The sequence below is a fragment of the Ovis aries genome, chromosome 15 (assembly GCF_016772045.2).
Source record: "Ovis aries strain OAR_USU_Benz2616 breed Rambouillet chromosome 15, ARS-UI_Ramb_v3.0, whole genome shotgun sequence".
Classification (NCBI taxonomy): domain Eukaryota; kingdom Metazoa; phylum Chordata; class Mammalia; order Artiodactyla; family Bovidae; genus Ovis; species Ovis aries.
Window position 1 is genome coordinate 49,721,854 of NC_056068.1, and position 16,670 is coordinate 49,738,523.

General features: G+C 42.5%; 1 protein-coding gene and 1 non-coding gene across 2 annotated transcripts; both read left to right on the top strand.

The window, feature by feature from the left end:
• Window positions 1-4,455: 4,455 nt before the first annotated feature.
• Window positions 4,456-4,528, top strand: TRNAG-CCC (transfer RNA glycine (anticodon CCC)). Its single transcript has one exon. It is a non-coding gene; the product is annotated as a tRNA-Gly (tRNA).
• Window positions 4,529-4,684: 156 nt separating this feature from the next.
• LOC101123149 (olfactory receptor 52K1-like) lies at window positions 4,685-7,345 on the top strand. The gene has a single exon (XM_004016700.5). The coding sequence runs from the start codon at window positions 5,040-5,042 to the stop codon at window positions 6,192-6,194; it is 1,155 nt and encodes a 384-aa protein (XP_004016749.3). The 5' UTR covers window positions 4,685-5,039; the 3' UTR covers window positions 6,195-7,345.
• Window positions 7,346-16,670: the final 9,325 nt, after the last annotated feature.

Consider the following 16,670-nt stretch of genomic DNA (forward strand, 5'->3'; position numbering starts at 1 on the left):
ATCTTCTTTTTTCTTATCATTTTCTTCCACAGGACTCTCACCAAGCCCAGGTGTCTCCCTTGAGGTGTAGTGACTGTGAGAGGCACCTGGGCTTTGGCATTCTAATCCCACCCCCACCAGTTCTGGGCTCGATGTCATCAGGCTATTTGCACCCCACTGCCCGCCTCCCCACCAAATTCCAGCTCTCAGGTTAGATGGTCTCTCTTCTGTGAAGTTTTCCCTGCCCCAGAGGCTGAGTTAGACATTTCCCTGGGCTCCACAGCTCTCTGCTTCTCCCCCTATTGGACTCCAAGCTTCTTGGGCACTGAAACCACATCTAATACACCCATGAACCCCCGTGCCTAAAAGAGTGCCTGGTACATGATAAACATCACAAAATATGTTGAATGAAAAAAGAAAGGATGGCTTCATACATCTGCCAATTGTAAAAACTGCCTACCAGACACTGTGGCTACTAAATGAGATGGAAATATATGTGAGTACAAAACAGAAAACAGACCATGGTAGGGCCTCAGAAATGCGTTCGTTTTTCTTCTGCTCCTTCCTATCAATGCAACCTCAAGAAGAAAACTGTCCCTCAGAGTTAACAGAGGACGCAGCTGGGACCAAAGGGGTGACACTGCGCAAAGAGAGCTTTCGAGCCTGACGACCGGGTGAACCACCCACTCATGGCCCCACGGCCTGAGATACAGTAGGAAGCATCTTGATGAGCAGCTGCGCAGGCTGAGGGTGCTCGCAGCAGGGAAGGAGGCGAACAATAGGCAAAATGGGCCCTACAGTCTTCCACTGTGTGTGGCTGGGAATTCATGATTCTCGATGTGTTTTTTTTAGGTTACAGAGGCCCCGAAAGGGGATGGGAGGAGGGGCCCATCTGCCCAGGACTGGATAGTTAGAGCTTGCTGCCCCCAGGTGCTGGGAGGTTGGCAGTTCCCATCTTCCTTTTAAGTCCCTTGGATGCAAATAGAAAATCTTCCCTCTCTGAGCCTTCATTTCTGAAGCTCTAATCCCCACCTTCTGTGTTTTGATGTTAACGAGGCAGTTGCCCAGCAGTGAGTGCAATCAGCAGTGAGAATAGGAGCCTCTGTTGTGAGATTCAGTCTATGTGGAGCCTTATCTCCAGAAGAGGGTAGGTTCGTGCATCCCAGTGTGTGTCACTGAGTATTCCAGTGAGTCTGTATTTGTTTTCACACACACCCTAAAGGATGACGGTTCCTAATCCGTAGTGTGATTTGAGATGAGCTACAAGAGCTTCAGAGATGGTGATGGAGAGGGGAGCCTGGCGTGCTGCAGTCCATGGGTTCGCAGAGTCGGACATGACTGAGTGACTGAATGGCAACAACAGGAGCTGCATGAGTGTAACTCAAAATATCACCGGTTTACATGTTCATTCTTTGGGTTCGGGTATTTAATCACCCTCCTGAAATGCAAATCACCCTGTAGGAGTCTATGCTAATGAATTACAAATTCTTTGTGAAATGGGCAAGTCACCAGAAGAATGTAATTTTCCAAGTTTACTCAAGAAGAGATTAAAAACCTGAGTAGATTGATTGCCATAAAAGAAATCACAACATGTTACTAAATAGCTATCATCCAAAAAAGTCTGTGCCCAAATTGCTTTATTCGTGAGATTTTCACCCCAAATTCAAGAAATGAAAAAGTACTGTGTTATAAAAGCCATTCTAGAAATAGAATTTTAAAAAGAAACTGAATCAATTCATCATGAAGCTGGCATAACTGTGATACCAAAACCTCATAAAAAGATAAAGATAGCTCCGAAAAAAACCCTATAAATCTATTCTAAATAAAATACTAGCAAAAATTTCAGTAGTATTTAAAAATATAATCACTATGTATTTTATCTGTTTGTCAATGGGTCAAATTTTAAAAGCATTGGCCAGTTATTATTGATGCCAAAAAAGCATTTGAAAACATTAAATACAGACTCAATTTTTTCATTATTAAAAACTAGCAGCAGAAAGATACTTCATTAACATGAAAATAATACCTATCTCAAACCAACAAGCAACATCTTATTTAACATAGAAACAGAAGCTTTAATAAAACTGAAGGAAAATAAATGCACCTTTTCTTATCATTACTTTTTAACATTATTCTAGAAGTTCTGGTTTCTGAAATGAGATGTAAAACCAGAAATGAAAGTCCAATTTTTTTTTTTAAGAAAAAAATAATTCTCCCTTGTGTGTGTGTGTCCAGTTCAATTGTGCCTGACTCTTTGTGACCCCATGGACTGTTGCTCACGAGGCTCTGTCCAAGAGGCCATGAGGCTTCTCTGTCCCAGGCAATAATACTGAAGTGGGTTGCCATTTCTTCTCCAGGGGATCTTCCTGACCCAGAGATGGAACCCACGTCTCTTGTGTCTCCTGAAACGGCAGACCGATTCCTTACCAGTAGCACCACCTGGGAAGCCCAATTCTCCCTTAAATACCCAATAAAATCAACTGAAATATTTTTAGCTAGTAAGGGAATTTTTTAAATAGCAGTATATAAGATAAATGGACAAAATCAGTAAACTTCTATATAAGCTTGTTGCCAATTCAAAAAATACAATAGAAAATTATTATATTCTCAATGATAACAAATTGCAAAATACCTAGGATTTTAACAATAAACTATGGGAGACCCATTCATTATTCAACCAATACTTACTGTCTCCTATATGTCAGGTTTGGTATTAGGTTCCTGGAATATAAATGTGAGTGAAGTGAACAGAATTCCTGCTGTCACAGACCTATACAAATAACAGAAAACTGCTGAGAGACATAAATCGAGACTTGACGACTTAGAACACCATACTTGATACTAGATGGAAAGACTGAATATCATTAAGATTATCAGTCCTCTGCAGATTAATTCATGGATTTAATGAAATTCCAATTTTTAAAATGCACAATGAGATTATTTTTAGAAATTAGCAAAATGATTATAAAGGTTGGGAGAATGAAATGAGAATAACAAAAAAATTTAACAAAAGTACTTGTAAATATATATTTTATTAGAAATTAAGATAAATGATGAAGTTATAGTAATCAATAAAATACAGTACGCTTACAACTTAGTAATAAAAGACAACTAAATTAAAAATGGGCAAAGAATTTGAATAGACACTTCTTTAAAAAAATACAAATGGCCAATATGCACATGAAAAGGTTCTCAACACCGTCAACCCTCAGAAAAACACAAATCAGGGATTTTCCTTGGTCCAGTGATAAAGACTCTGTGCAAGAGGGGCTGGTTGGATCCCTGGTCAGGCAACTAAGGTCTCACATGCTGCACCACAAAGCCAAAACAAAAGTAAAAGAAAAACACAAATCAAAACCACTAGGATAGCTAGAATAATAAAGAGAGGTAATAAGTATTAGCGAGGATATGGAGAAAATGGAACACTCATCCATTGCCGGTGTGAATTTAAAATGGTGCAGCTGCCTTGGAAAACAAGCTGGTAGTTCCTCAAATGCGGTGGTTCCACAATTCCACTCCTAGGTATTTCCAAGAGAAATGAAAACATATGTTTACACAAAAGCTTGTACATGAGTGTTTTATTCATAATACCCCAAATGTAGAAACAGCCCAAATGTCTATCAGCTGATGAGTGGATCAATAAAATGTGATATAGCCGTACTATGGAATATTATTCAGCCATTACAAAAAGAATGGCATACTGATATATGCTGATAGCATGGATGAACCTTAAAAACATTATGCTAAGCGAGAAAAACAGCCATAAAAGAGCACATATTGTATAATTCCATTAATATCAATTGTTCAAAGTAGGCACATTCACTGACTCAGAAAGTAGATTAGTGATTGGTTACATAGGGCTCCTGGGGTTGGGGAAAAATAGGGGTACCAGGTTTCTATTTGGGGTTATGACAATGTTGATTGTGGTAATAGTTGCACAACTCTGTGAATTTACTAAAAACCATTGATGTGTACATGTCAATGTGCATATGTGAATTATATCTCAATTCAAGCTTTATTTTTTAAATAGCATGGTACGATTTTTTTAATTAATAAATAAATTTTAAAAATAAAAAATAGCATGGCATTGGCACAAGAACAAACAGACTATCACTACCTATAAAACAACCGCTTCACATGTAAGAACTTAATCCAGGACAAATATTGTAACACAAAGCAGTGTAGGAAATGACACAAGAACAATTATTTAGCTACCTGGGAGAAAAATATCAAGTTAGATCATGACTTAATGTCACATAGCAAAGTGAATTTCACGTATATCAAAACTTCATTTAAAAAATTAAGCCGTGCTTTAAAGAACAAAATACAGTATACTATCTTTTCGATCTTTGAATGAGAATCATTATAATAAACCAAGAAAAGAACTCACAAGGAGGTGTCTAGAGATTCAGTTTTATAAATTTAAAACTCTTAGTCTTAATATCATAAATAAGATAAAAATACTAACAAGGGACTTCCCTGGTGGTCCAGTGGCTAAGACTCTACACTCCCAATGCAGTGGTCCCAAGTTCAATCCCTGGTCAGGGAACTAAATCCCACATGCTGCAACTAAAGACACCATGTGCAGCAACTAAGACCCAGCACAACCTAAGTAAATAGACAAATAAATATTTTTAAAACAATACTAACGAGATTTGGAAAATCTGTTTCAATATCTGGATATCTGGATAAAAGGGGAAACAATGGTTTTAATATTTAAACTGTTAAGAGAATCAATCCCTGGTAGTACATGGGCAAAAGATAGGAGTAGAAAATTCACATGTGGGAGCTAAATCCCACATGCCACAACTAAAAGACAGCATGCAAGTTAAAATGAGATAGTATATTTCAACCATCAAAGTATTAAAATAATTTCTTTTACTCAAGGCAATTTAGTACTAGCACCAATGACAAGACTGACAAACTTTCTTGGAAATCTACTTGCACCTTCATAAATGTTCTTATTATTATATGATGCAATAATTCTACATCTAATATCTATCCTGAAGAATTTATTTGAAATGCAAATATTTATCCACAGATGCATATCTCATTAAATAATGAGATTTAGTCTGTCATTTTTTTCTCTAGGGATATTGGAGATTCATGAAAATCAAAACCTAGGAAAGCTGGGGCAAGCCCTAGTGGGTGCAGAAACCAGGCCTCCTGCCCCTCTTTTCTCCCTAGAGCCATCCCACTCCCCAGGGAAGATGTCATCATGGACCAACGGCAGCTCCAACCTGTCCTATACCAGCTTCATCCTGCTGGGCTTCCCGGGGCTGCAGGAGTCCCGAGCCCTCCTGGTGCTGCCCTTCCTCAGCATCTACCTGGTGATCGTCTCTGCCAACGCCCTGGTCATCCACACGGTGGTGGCCCAGAGGAGCCTGCACCAGCCCATGTACCTGCTCATAGCGCTGCTCCTGGCTGTCAACATCTGTGCCGCCAGCACCGTGGTGCCTGCCATGCTGCTCAGCTTCTCCTCCCGATTCAGCCGCATCTCCCTGGCTCGCTGTCTGGTCCAGATGTTCTGCATCTACTTCCTCATTGTCTTTGACTGCAACATCCTCCTGGTCATGGCCCTGGACCGCTATGTTGCCATCTGCTACCCTCTCCGCTACGCAGAGATAGTGACAGGTCAGTTGCTGGCTGCTCTGGTGGGGGCGGCAGCCGCCAGGAGCACTTGCATCGTTGCTCCAGTGGTGGGGCTGGCCTCCAGGGTTCGTTTCTGCCGCTCAGACGTGATCCACCACTTTGCCTGTGAGCACATGGCCCTGATGAAGCTCTCCTGCGGGGATATCTCCCTAAACAAGACTGTGGGGCTCACTGTCCGTATCTTCAACAGAGTCCTGGACATGCTGCTGCTAGGAGCCTCCTACTCCCGCATCATCCATGCTGCCTTTCGAATTTCATCAGGCAGAGCACGTTCAAAGGCCCTGAACACCTGTGGCTCCAACCTGCTGGTCATCTTCACTGTCTACTCATCCACCATGTCCTCATCCATCGTCTACCGCGTGGCCCACACTGCCTCCCAGGATGTGCACAACCTGCTCAGTGCCTTCTACCTGCTGCTTCCATGTCTGGTCAATCCCATCATCTACGGGGCCAGGACCAAGGAAATCAGGCAGCAGCTGGCAACTGTCTTCCAACGGGCACAACACCAGGTCTCCAATGAGAAGCTCCAGCCCCCGCCCTCACATAGGGAGCTTCCTGCCTGACTCTCCATGACTTGTAGGCCCCAGTCACTCTCACTATCACGTAGGTAAATGTGCAAGTGATCCATCCCTGCTGTATGTTGGCTTTGGCTGTCTACAGTCATCTTTGAGAATCTTCTAGGCATATCCTGAAAACTGGCTATTCATCCAGAGTTCCACAGTAACCAACTTCAAATAAGCTTCTGTCACCGATTTCTCAGTTTTCTCCCCCTCTTTCTGCATGTAGTTTTCATTTGTTCGTTCATTCATTCACCAGACATCTAGTATACATACGTCATGTTAGCCACACACTTCAAAAGAAAGAAAAAAATTGGTTTCTCCCCTGAAAGAGGTCCAATCTAGCACGCTGTAAAGGCATGTAATGGTCAATAATAGCTTTATGAACAAAATTCTGTGGAAACATATAGGAAGGGCAATCACTGACATGGAACTCTTCACAGAGAAGGTGAATCTGGCTTGTGTTTGAAGGATAAGGTAAGGTGTTTGCTGGAGAGGAAGGAGATGGAAAGAAAAAAGGCACTCTAGGCCAGCATGGTGAGCCACAGAGGCATGTATAGAGGTCAGAAACTCCACAGCAGCCCCCACAGAGGGAGCACGGGGGTCTGGTGGGAAGTGAGGTTGGGTCGGTGGGCGGATAAGTGGAGGCCAGATGATAAAAGGCTTTATCTGTCATGATAAGGAGTTTGAGTTTTTACTCCAGGCAGCCACTGAAGACTCGGAAGCAGGGAAGTGGCAAAACCACACTTGTGATTCACAGCGGCCACTCTGCAGTCACAGGAGAGTGTGGATTAGAGGGAGACAAGCCTGGAGGCTGTGACACTAGAGACAACGGTAGCCTGGCCCTGAGTAGAGACACAGGGATGAAGAGAGGTGGAGAGATGAAGGGACTTCTAAAGGTTGAGTTTGTGTGTAGGAATCAGGGAGGCGGGAGGAAAACAAGGATAGAATGGCCTCACCAAAGCCAAGGGAGGAGACTGTTTTAAGAAGGTTGGAGTGGTTGGCAGGTTTCAGTCCTCTAATGGGTCAAGAAGAATGAGGATTCGACTAAGTAATATTGTGGAAGTTGATGAGCACTTTAACAAGGGCAGTTCCCTTCCTCGGGTCCTGGGGATACTATTGATGAGCATAATGTGGTTCTCGCTCTCATGGACTTTATCTTTTAGAGGAGGCATAGGCATTAGTCAACTGATGTTAATGCCTCGGAATGGTGGGGGCTGAAACAAACTGCCGTGATTCTGAGTGCATAAACAGAAGTTTATGGAGGGGAATAGACAGCAGTGGGTGGAAGGGAAGGTGGGCAAGAGGATGTGGGTAAACTTTGAAGAGTAGGAAAAAAATGTAACGCTGAGAGAGGAAAAGACCTGGGTTTGATTCTTGGCTTAGCCACATACAGGTTGGGAGGACCATGGGACAGTCTTGGAGTTCTCTCTGAATTTGTTTCCTCGTCTGCAAAATGGAGAGAATAATATTACCTGCCTCATAGGGGGAGGAGAACTAGTTGAGAGAAAATTAAAGGATGATCCTTTAAAAGAGGGACATATGGGGACAAGAGCAAAGCAGAAAAGTTGGGTCTTGAGATAAGGAACCCTCTTCTTTGGATGCAGAGAGAAGGAGTACAGATGTGTACAGAAGTGCAGAGCTGTGCTGTTTCTCTAGAAACACTTAGCAGTCTGGGAACAGCTTTCACCCAGCTTCCATCAGGGTACATCAGGACAGGAGTACTGGAGAGAGAGCCATTGAGCTGCCTGCCATCCAACGTGTGAAGGGCAGGGGAGACAGGAGGATTCTGAACAATGAAAGAAAGATGACAGGCCTAGAGGTCATCTTGAGATATAAAAGTAGGGACTGTTATGTTATGGGGAAGGAATAAGGCAGTTTGAAAGAGAGCTACTGAAGCAGAAGACTTCAGAGGTGGTGTGTTTATGGTTGATGATCTAGGGTATGATCACGTATTTGCAGCCTGGACTGGATAGAGAATAGGTCACTGATGTTGAAGAAGACAACAACCCTTAAACAAAGATGCTGGACAGATCATTTTCATAAATGACCCATACCATAGTCCAGGCAAATGGCCAGAGTTGAGGAGGAAATGTCTTCTATGAATATAGGGAAAGGATCTTGAAGTTATGGATAACAATGATGAAGGAAGGGGATGCAAAATTAGGAAAACAATCATTTTAAGCAACATTAGGGAGCTACTTTTTAAAAATTATGTCAAGATATGGCTACCCATATCATCAGCCTTGGAAAGACTGGGCACTTCAGGGCAGGAGACAGGTGTTTCCCAGCACATAGCAAGAGGCCACTGACAGAGCCCGATGCCTCCAGAAAAGGCCAGCGAAAGACAGGCAGGCAGGAAGAAGATGGAAGCCCCTAGGTAGCAAGAGTGAAAGGAGACCTAACCTGCTCTCATCTTTGCCAGTCCAACCTATATCTCAAGTTTTCCACCAGTTCTGTTTCAGAGCAACAACGTGTCATGAGTATAGCAGTCATAAGGGGGTGGGGAGTGGCATATTTCTTGATTTTTCTTAGGAAGAACTTGGAGTGGCGAACACATGATAAGAATAGGCAAGCGTGTTGGTGTGTTCACAGTGTCCTTGGAAACAGGAGAGTACAGCAGCACAGAAGTCATCCTTCCCAAGCTTGAGTGTGCAAAGAAAGAAGCATCAAGAGGGCAGCACCCGGGTTGGTGGGGGAGCTGTGGTCTTTTGACATAGACAAGGAACTGAGCTCTTCATCCTGCAGGAGGAAATAGCCTCACCCTCAGGGCACTCTTGGTCTAAGGATATACCAGCTACTAGCACTGTCCTGCTCCACCACTCTCCTTCTCTGCCAGAAACATTCAAGTTTGCAAAGAAGCCCAATAAATGTTTCTTGATCAAATTCAGTGACCTTAATCATAGCCCTAGGGAATATATAAGGGAGGCTGCTGCTGCTGCTGCTGCTAAGTCACTTCAGTCGTGTCCAACTCTGTGCGACCCCATAGATGGCAGCCCACCAGGCTCCCCTGTCCCTGGGATTCTCCAGGCAAGAACACTGGAGTGGGTTGCCATTTCCTTCTCCAATGCATGAAAGTGAAAGTGAAGCCACTCAGTCGTGTCCAACCCTCAGCGACCCCATGGACTGCAGCCTACCAGGCTCCTCCATCCATGGGATTTTCTGGGCAAGAGTACTAGAATGGGGTGCCATTGCCTTCTCTGATATAAGGGAGGCAGAGGGTCACAATTCTCTCTGGTCCGAGGAGGCTACTCCTTTCTGGGTCAGATACTGCTCTGTCCTATGACTGTCCAAACCTTCCAGGATGATCTCAAAATATGACAGAACATGTCCTAATCCTCTCCATCGAGTCCCTCAAGGCCTTGCCTTCACATTCACTGGTAGCACCTCAAGACATTGTTCAACATGGCAAAGAGCAAGAGTTAGAGTCCATGAGACGGCGGTTTGAAACCTAGCTATGCCTGAAGGTTGAGCTGCTTGGTCAGCGTGATGAACAAAGAACAAAAGCAGACATACAACAGAAAATATTAGCACGGAAAGCCCTCTCTGAGCTCTGCTTGCGGCTTCACTCTTCTAAAGGCAAGAGGAAGGTTTCACAGAATTAGAAGACACATACCAAAGCAGTCACTTGGCATTTTATCTCTCGCTCAGTTCCATCTTATGGTATCAAATTGCCTAACATCTTTCTGTGTGTTAGTCACTCAGTCAAGTCCTACTCCTTGTGACCTCATGGACGGTAGCCCACCAGGCTCCTCTGTCCATGGAATTCTCCAGGCAAGAATGCATTGGAAGGACTGATGCTGAAGCTAAAGTTTCAATACTTTGGCCACCTAATGTGAAGAGCCAACTCATTGGAAAAGACCCTGGTGCTGGGAAAGATTGAGGGCAGGAGGAGATAAGGGTGACAGAGGATGAGATGGTTGGATGGCATCACTGACTCAATGGATATGAGTTTGAGGAAATTTCAGGAGATAGTGAAGAACAGGGAAGCTTGGCATGCGTCAATCTATCAGGTCACAAAGAGTCGGACACAACTTAGCCACTCTCCGTGGGATTTCTCAGGCAAGAATACTAGAGCAGGTTGCCATTTCCTACATTACACTTAATTATTTATCGGAAACATTAAAGAAAGGTACATCTAAATGTTAAAAATCCAAACCATAAAGTTTTATAAGATAAAGAAATATATCATCACAACATTGGAGTAATGGAAGTCTTTCTAAGTAGGACACAAGTACTAACTTTTTATAAAAGAAAGAAAAGAGTGATACAAACTTGACTACATAAAGGAAAGAAGTGATAAATTTGACTACATTAAAATCTAGAATTTTGGATAATCAAAAGCAGAGCTGCCACTGTTGTGTAATATATTATATAGGTGATCTGCACAAAGACATCCGACAGAAGCAAATGAAAGCCGAAATTCAGCCCACATTACACTTACCAAGCCATCAGAAAGGGAGCATTTTTATAAATTGTACAAAGGTATCCGATGTACTAGACACAGTCTCAATCAAAAGATGGATGCCATAAGCAAGTGAAAAAGCAAGCCACAGATTTGGGGAAGATACTTATAATACTTTATCCAACAAAGAACTAGTATACAGAAAATATAAAGAATAACTACAAATCTGTAAGAAAAAGACAGATAACTTAGTTTATCAGAAGGTAACATAGGTAGATAAAAGACTTGACTGTCACTTCAGAAAATAAGCATATGAAAAGATATTTGTCCACACTATTTCAGAATTCAAATGTTAGTCGTTAATGATTTAAGGCAGAATGAAATGCCTCACTCTAGCTCATGAATTTAAAACAGAAACTAAATGTATGTTGGGCTTCCCTCATAGCTCAGTCTGTAACGAATTTGTTTGCAATGCTGGAATCTGCTTGAGATGCAGGAGACTGGGGTTCAGGTCCTGAGTCTGGAAGATCCCCTGGAGAAGGAAATGGCAACCCACTCCAGTATTCTTCCCTGGAAAATCCCATGGACAGAGGAGACTGGAGGGCTGCGGTCCATCGGGTGACAAGAGTCAGACATGACTTAGCGACTAAACCACCACGAATGTATTTTACAGGGTTTCTTAAATGCAAAAAGTAACAATATTTCAGTTAAAGAAACTTGATTTCTTAAGCGAAATTAGAGTTTCCACAGAGATATTGCAAAAGGACAGTGAACGCGCATGGTAGTTGTATACTGTGTATGTCACCATTTTCAAAGGCACTGAAGTCACACCGGCTGCATTAGATTGGGAGCAAGATCATTGTTGTAGATTGAGAACGATTTCACATTCACAGCTAGACTTGGAATCTTCCACAGAAGGAGGATAAAAGTAAGCCATGTGTCCTATGTCCTAGAAAATGAAGTACCTCTACAGCCTCCATCTAAAAAACTAATCATTTACTATTATATATTCCAACTATTTCCAGTGCATTTAGTCCCTTCTCCTAATGGAAAAGAACAGTACAAAGTAGGACTAGCCAGTTAGGTGCAGCACAGCAGAGCTGGTATGAATACAGGCTTCTGAAGTCAGAGTGAGTAAGGGGTTTTTATTTGTTTTTTAATTTAAAAAAATTAGTATAGAGAAATAAATCAACAAAGCAATATACCACGAGAAAAATAATGGACTGAAAAATTTAAATATAAGCTACTTATCTGTCATTCAAAAGCAGGCAAGAGGTCAAGTGTTCAGGGTACAAACAGCACAATTTGGAGAGGTCAAGAGTTACTATGAAGAGTGACATGATTTTCATGCATCCCAGTTGCTTTTGTGTGAATATTGCTAACTTCCTAAGTATGATTATAAGACTTAGTGATGTGATCTAACCCAGTTCTCTCTAGTCTCACCCATAGTGAGACTCCCACATAAACTGTCAATTATAAGGTAATTCTTTAAGAATCCAGAATACATTCATTATCTTTCTTTGCATCTCTGGGAATCCTCATGTTCTGTTTCCTCTTTATAATTTTCAGATTAGAAAAATCTTCCCTAATCTAAATCTTTTCTAAATTTCAGACTTTCTCCAACCTGAGTCACTACTCTTTATTTTTTTCTTTTATCTTAATTTTATTTTTGTCTTCACTGGGTCTCTGTTGCTGCGTGTGGGCTTTCTCTAGTTGCAGCTAGCAGGGGCCACTCTCTAGTTGCTGTGTGCAGCCTTCTCATAGCTGTGATCTTTCTTGTTGCAGATCATGTGCTCTAGAGTGTGGACTCGGTAGTTATAACTCATGGGCTTAGCTGCCCCATGGTTTGTGGAATCTTCCCAGAGCAGGGATCGAACCCATGTCCCCTGCATTGGCAGGCAGATTCCTAACCACTGGACCACCAGGGAAGTCCCACTACTGTTTATTTTTATGACATTATTCAACATTTAGCCCAATGCCACATCAGTGAAGCCCTTACTGATCAGCTTAGACTTTAAAGAAGTTAATTGTTTTATCTTAGAGTTCATTGAATCTTTTTTTTTTTCTTATTCCTGTTGTAATCTAACAAGAACCTCCTCCCCCTGTAATAAGGGACAATTCTATGAGACTTGTGTTAATGCTTATTTTTGTTTCTCTTCAAGTCAACAGCCACTTATTGAGAGAGTTCTAGGTGCAAAATTATTTTAAAGGCTAAAAAGCGTAGTAGTGGACAAAACCAACAAAACTTACTGCTCTTCTGGATTTCACACTTAATTTGTTGCAAAAGCGTACATAGCAAGGCAAACCAGTACTGACACAAATCGGGGAATTCTAAAGAGAAAGTATGATCTCTAATCTAAGCCAGAAATCCTGGAATGTGAAGTCAAGTGGGCCTTAGAAAGCATCACTACAAACAAAGCTAGTAGAGGTGATGGAATTCCAGTGGAGCTATTTCAAATCCTGAAAGATGATGCTGTGAAAGTGCTGCACTCAATATGCCAGCAAATTTGGAAAACTCAGCAATGGCCACAGGACTGGAAAAGGTCCATTTTCATTCCAATTCCAAAGAAAGGCAATGCCAAAGAATGCTTAAACTACCACACAATTGCACTCATCTCACATGCTAGTAAAGTAATGCTCAAAATTCTCCAAGCCAGGCTTCAGCAATACGTGAACCGTGAACTTCCAGATGTTCAAGCTGGTTTTAGAAAAGGCAGAGGAACCAGAGATCAAATGGCCAACATCCGCTGGATCATGGAAAAAGCAAGCGAGTTCCAGAAATAGAAAAATATCTATTTCTGCTTTATTGACTATGCCAAAGCCTTTGACTGTGTGGATCACAATAAACTGTGGACAATTCTGAAAGAGATGGGAATGCCAGACCACCTGACCTGCCTCTTGAGAAATCTGTATGCAGGTCAGGAAGCAACAGTTAGAACTGGACATGGAACAGACTGGTTCCAAACAGGAAAAGGAGTACATCAAGGCTGTATATTGTGACCCTGCTTATTTAACTTATATGCAGAGTACATCATGAGAAACACTGGGCTGAAGAAGCACAAGCTGGAATCAAGATTGCCGGGAGAAATATCAATAACCTCAGATATGCAATGACACCACCCTTAAGCAGAAAGTGAAGAGGAACTAAAAAGCCTCTTGATGAAAGTGAAAGTGGAGAGTGAAAAAGTTGGCTTAAAGCTCAGCATTCTTTTCTGAAGATCATGGCATCTGGCCCCATCACCTCATGGCAAATAGATGGGGAAACAGTGGAAACAGTGTCAGATTTTATATTTTTGGGCTCCAAAATCACTGCAGATGGTGATTGTAGCCATGAAATAAAAGACGCTTATTCCTTGGAAGAAAAGTTATGACCAACCTAGACAGCATATTCAAAAGCAGAGACATTACTTTGCCAACAAAGGTCCATCTAGTCAAGGCTATGGTTTTCCAGTGGTCATGTATGGATGTGAGAGTTGGACTATAAAGAAAGCTAAGTACCAAAGAATTTATGCTTTTGAACTGTCGTGTTAGAGAAGACTTTTGAGAGTCCCTTGGACTGCAAGGAGATCCATCCTAAAGGAGATCAGTTCTGAGTGTTCATTGGAATGACTGACGTTGAAGCTGAAACTCCAATACTTTGGCCACCCAATGTAAAGAGCTGTCTCATTTGAAAAGACCCTGATGCTGGGAAAGATTGAATGCATGAGGAGAAGGGGACGACGGAGGGGATGGCATCACCAACTCAATGGACATGGGTTTGGGTGGACTCTGGGAGTTTGTGATGGACAGGGAGGCCTGGCGTGCTGTGGTTCATGGGGTCGCAAAGAGTCAAACACGACTGAGCGACTGAACTGAACTGAACTGAGTAAAATCAAAGATATTTATGCATACCCTTTGACCCAGGAAACCTCCTCAGGCACATGAGCATCAAAATACATACAAAGCTATTTATACTGGCCTTGACTTCCCTGGTGGCTCAGATGGTAAAGCATCTGTCTACAATGTGGGAGACCCGGGTTCGATCCCTGGGTTGGGAAGATCCCCTGGAAAAGGAAATGGCAATCCACTCCAGTACTCTTGCCTGGAAAATCCCATGGACAGAGGAGCCTTGTAGACTACAGTCCATGGGGTCCCAAAGAGTCGGACACAACTGAGCGACTTCACTTTCACTTTATCCCTAATTAGGAAAAACCAGAAACAACATAAATGTCCCTCAGCGATGGAGTATGTAAATAGGTTACGGTACATTTATACACTGGATGCTAGCAATAAACTATAGTCACACACAACATTAATTAATTTTTCAAACAAATATTAATTTTTTCTTATTTTTCTAAATCTCTTTAGAACACAATGAACTGTATAAACCCCAAAATATATACAGATGTATTGTGAGGTTTATAAGTTATGCATAAATAAAGCAAATGACAACAATAACACAAACAGTGGAAGAGGGGCAGTGGAAGAATCTTGCTGCAAGGATCTCATACTCTTCAATGAAGTGGCACAATACTATTTAAAAGTAGGCTATGGTAAGTTAAAGGTGTGTACTACAAAACCTGAGGCAAACTAAGAGGCACAGCTGGTAAGCCAACAACAAAGATAAAGCGAAATCATGAAAGACTCCAAAGAAGGTAGAAAAAGAGTTTTCCAGTGCTACCACTTTCAAATTCCAGAGGACAAACTGGTGATGCCTCCCTGGAGGAGCTACCCCTGCCTCTGTGAGTCCTGGCTGCTCACAGCACAACCCACACCAAAGTCATCTCCCACTCAAGCCCCTCAGTCACCCATTCCGGGAAAGTTAATGCCTCATCAACCTCAGTGTGTGCATACATGCTCAGGCACTCATGCACAAGCATATGTGTACATGCACACACGCCACACTTTTTACTGTCACCCAAATGCTCCTTCCTGCCTTTGGCTGACCCCCAAATTGCAGGAGCTCCTTCCCCTCAGTGGAGCCCCAGGTCATCCCAGTCAGTCATCCCCAGTCTGTTAGTCCCCTGGGATGGAAGCCTCCCTCAACCCTGACTTGCTCTCTCAGAGTCTCTAATGGATCATCTGTAAAGTGGGGGAATTCCTCTGCAGACGTGACCACTCTGAGAAAAAGCTAGAGCCATAGAAATAAGAATGTTAGTACACCATCATCTCCACACAGCCTCTCCCTGGGGTCCTCCTTCAATTTCCTGGGTTTCTCATTGCGTTCTCCTTTGAGTCCCTGGAAACACTTGCCCACTGGGAATCTCATCCTCCACTGGGAATCCCCTGGTCTACTTGTCCACCCCTCCCCTCAGCCTCATAGAGCAGTGCCTTGGAGTTGGGCACAGACCTCAGGCCTTACCTTTTCAGAGATAGTACCAAAGCCATAGCAGGCCACCACCCAAAAGGAGTGTTCTAGAGGCTGCCACAGTGAGGTTGGGCATGAGAAGACTGGGGACTTATGGGGAGTTTGAGGCAGGTAAGCCTGAGATTGGCATTAAACTTCACCACTGGCAAACCTACATCACATCCCAGCTATCATTTAACATCTATGATACTTTAAGAAAATTAGTTATTGTCTTTGAGCCTCAGTATTAATGTCTGTAAACTGGGTTAATAAATAGTATTCATCTCTTAAGGTTGCTTTGAATATTACAGATACCAAATGGAAAAGCATTTGGAACCATGCCCAGTGTGCAGTAAGTACTCAATAAATTTTAACTCACAGTATTGTTGCTGAGGCTAAAACTGCCTGGAGCCTGTCCAATGCTATCTCATGTGTGGATGAGAAGGAAGAACTGTGGTACAGACAGAAGAGTCCAAGACCTAGATTTGAGGCCTGGCTCTTCTTGCTAGGTGAGACTAAGCAAATCACTTGGAATCTCTGAGCCTTGATGGGGTTTGATTGTCCATTCATTCACTCATTTATTCGTTCAACCTCAAAGGGCTACTCTAAGTTAGTCACACACGAGAATGTTTATTAAAATTCCTTGGTGCATTCTGTATTCTTGCAACACAACCCTTACTGAGCAGGTACTCTGCAGTGGGCTGTATGCCGGGCACTGGGACAGAGAGGAGAGAGGAGTAAGACACGGTTG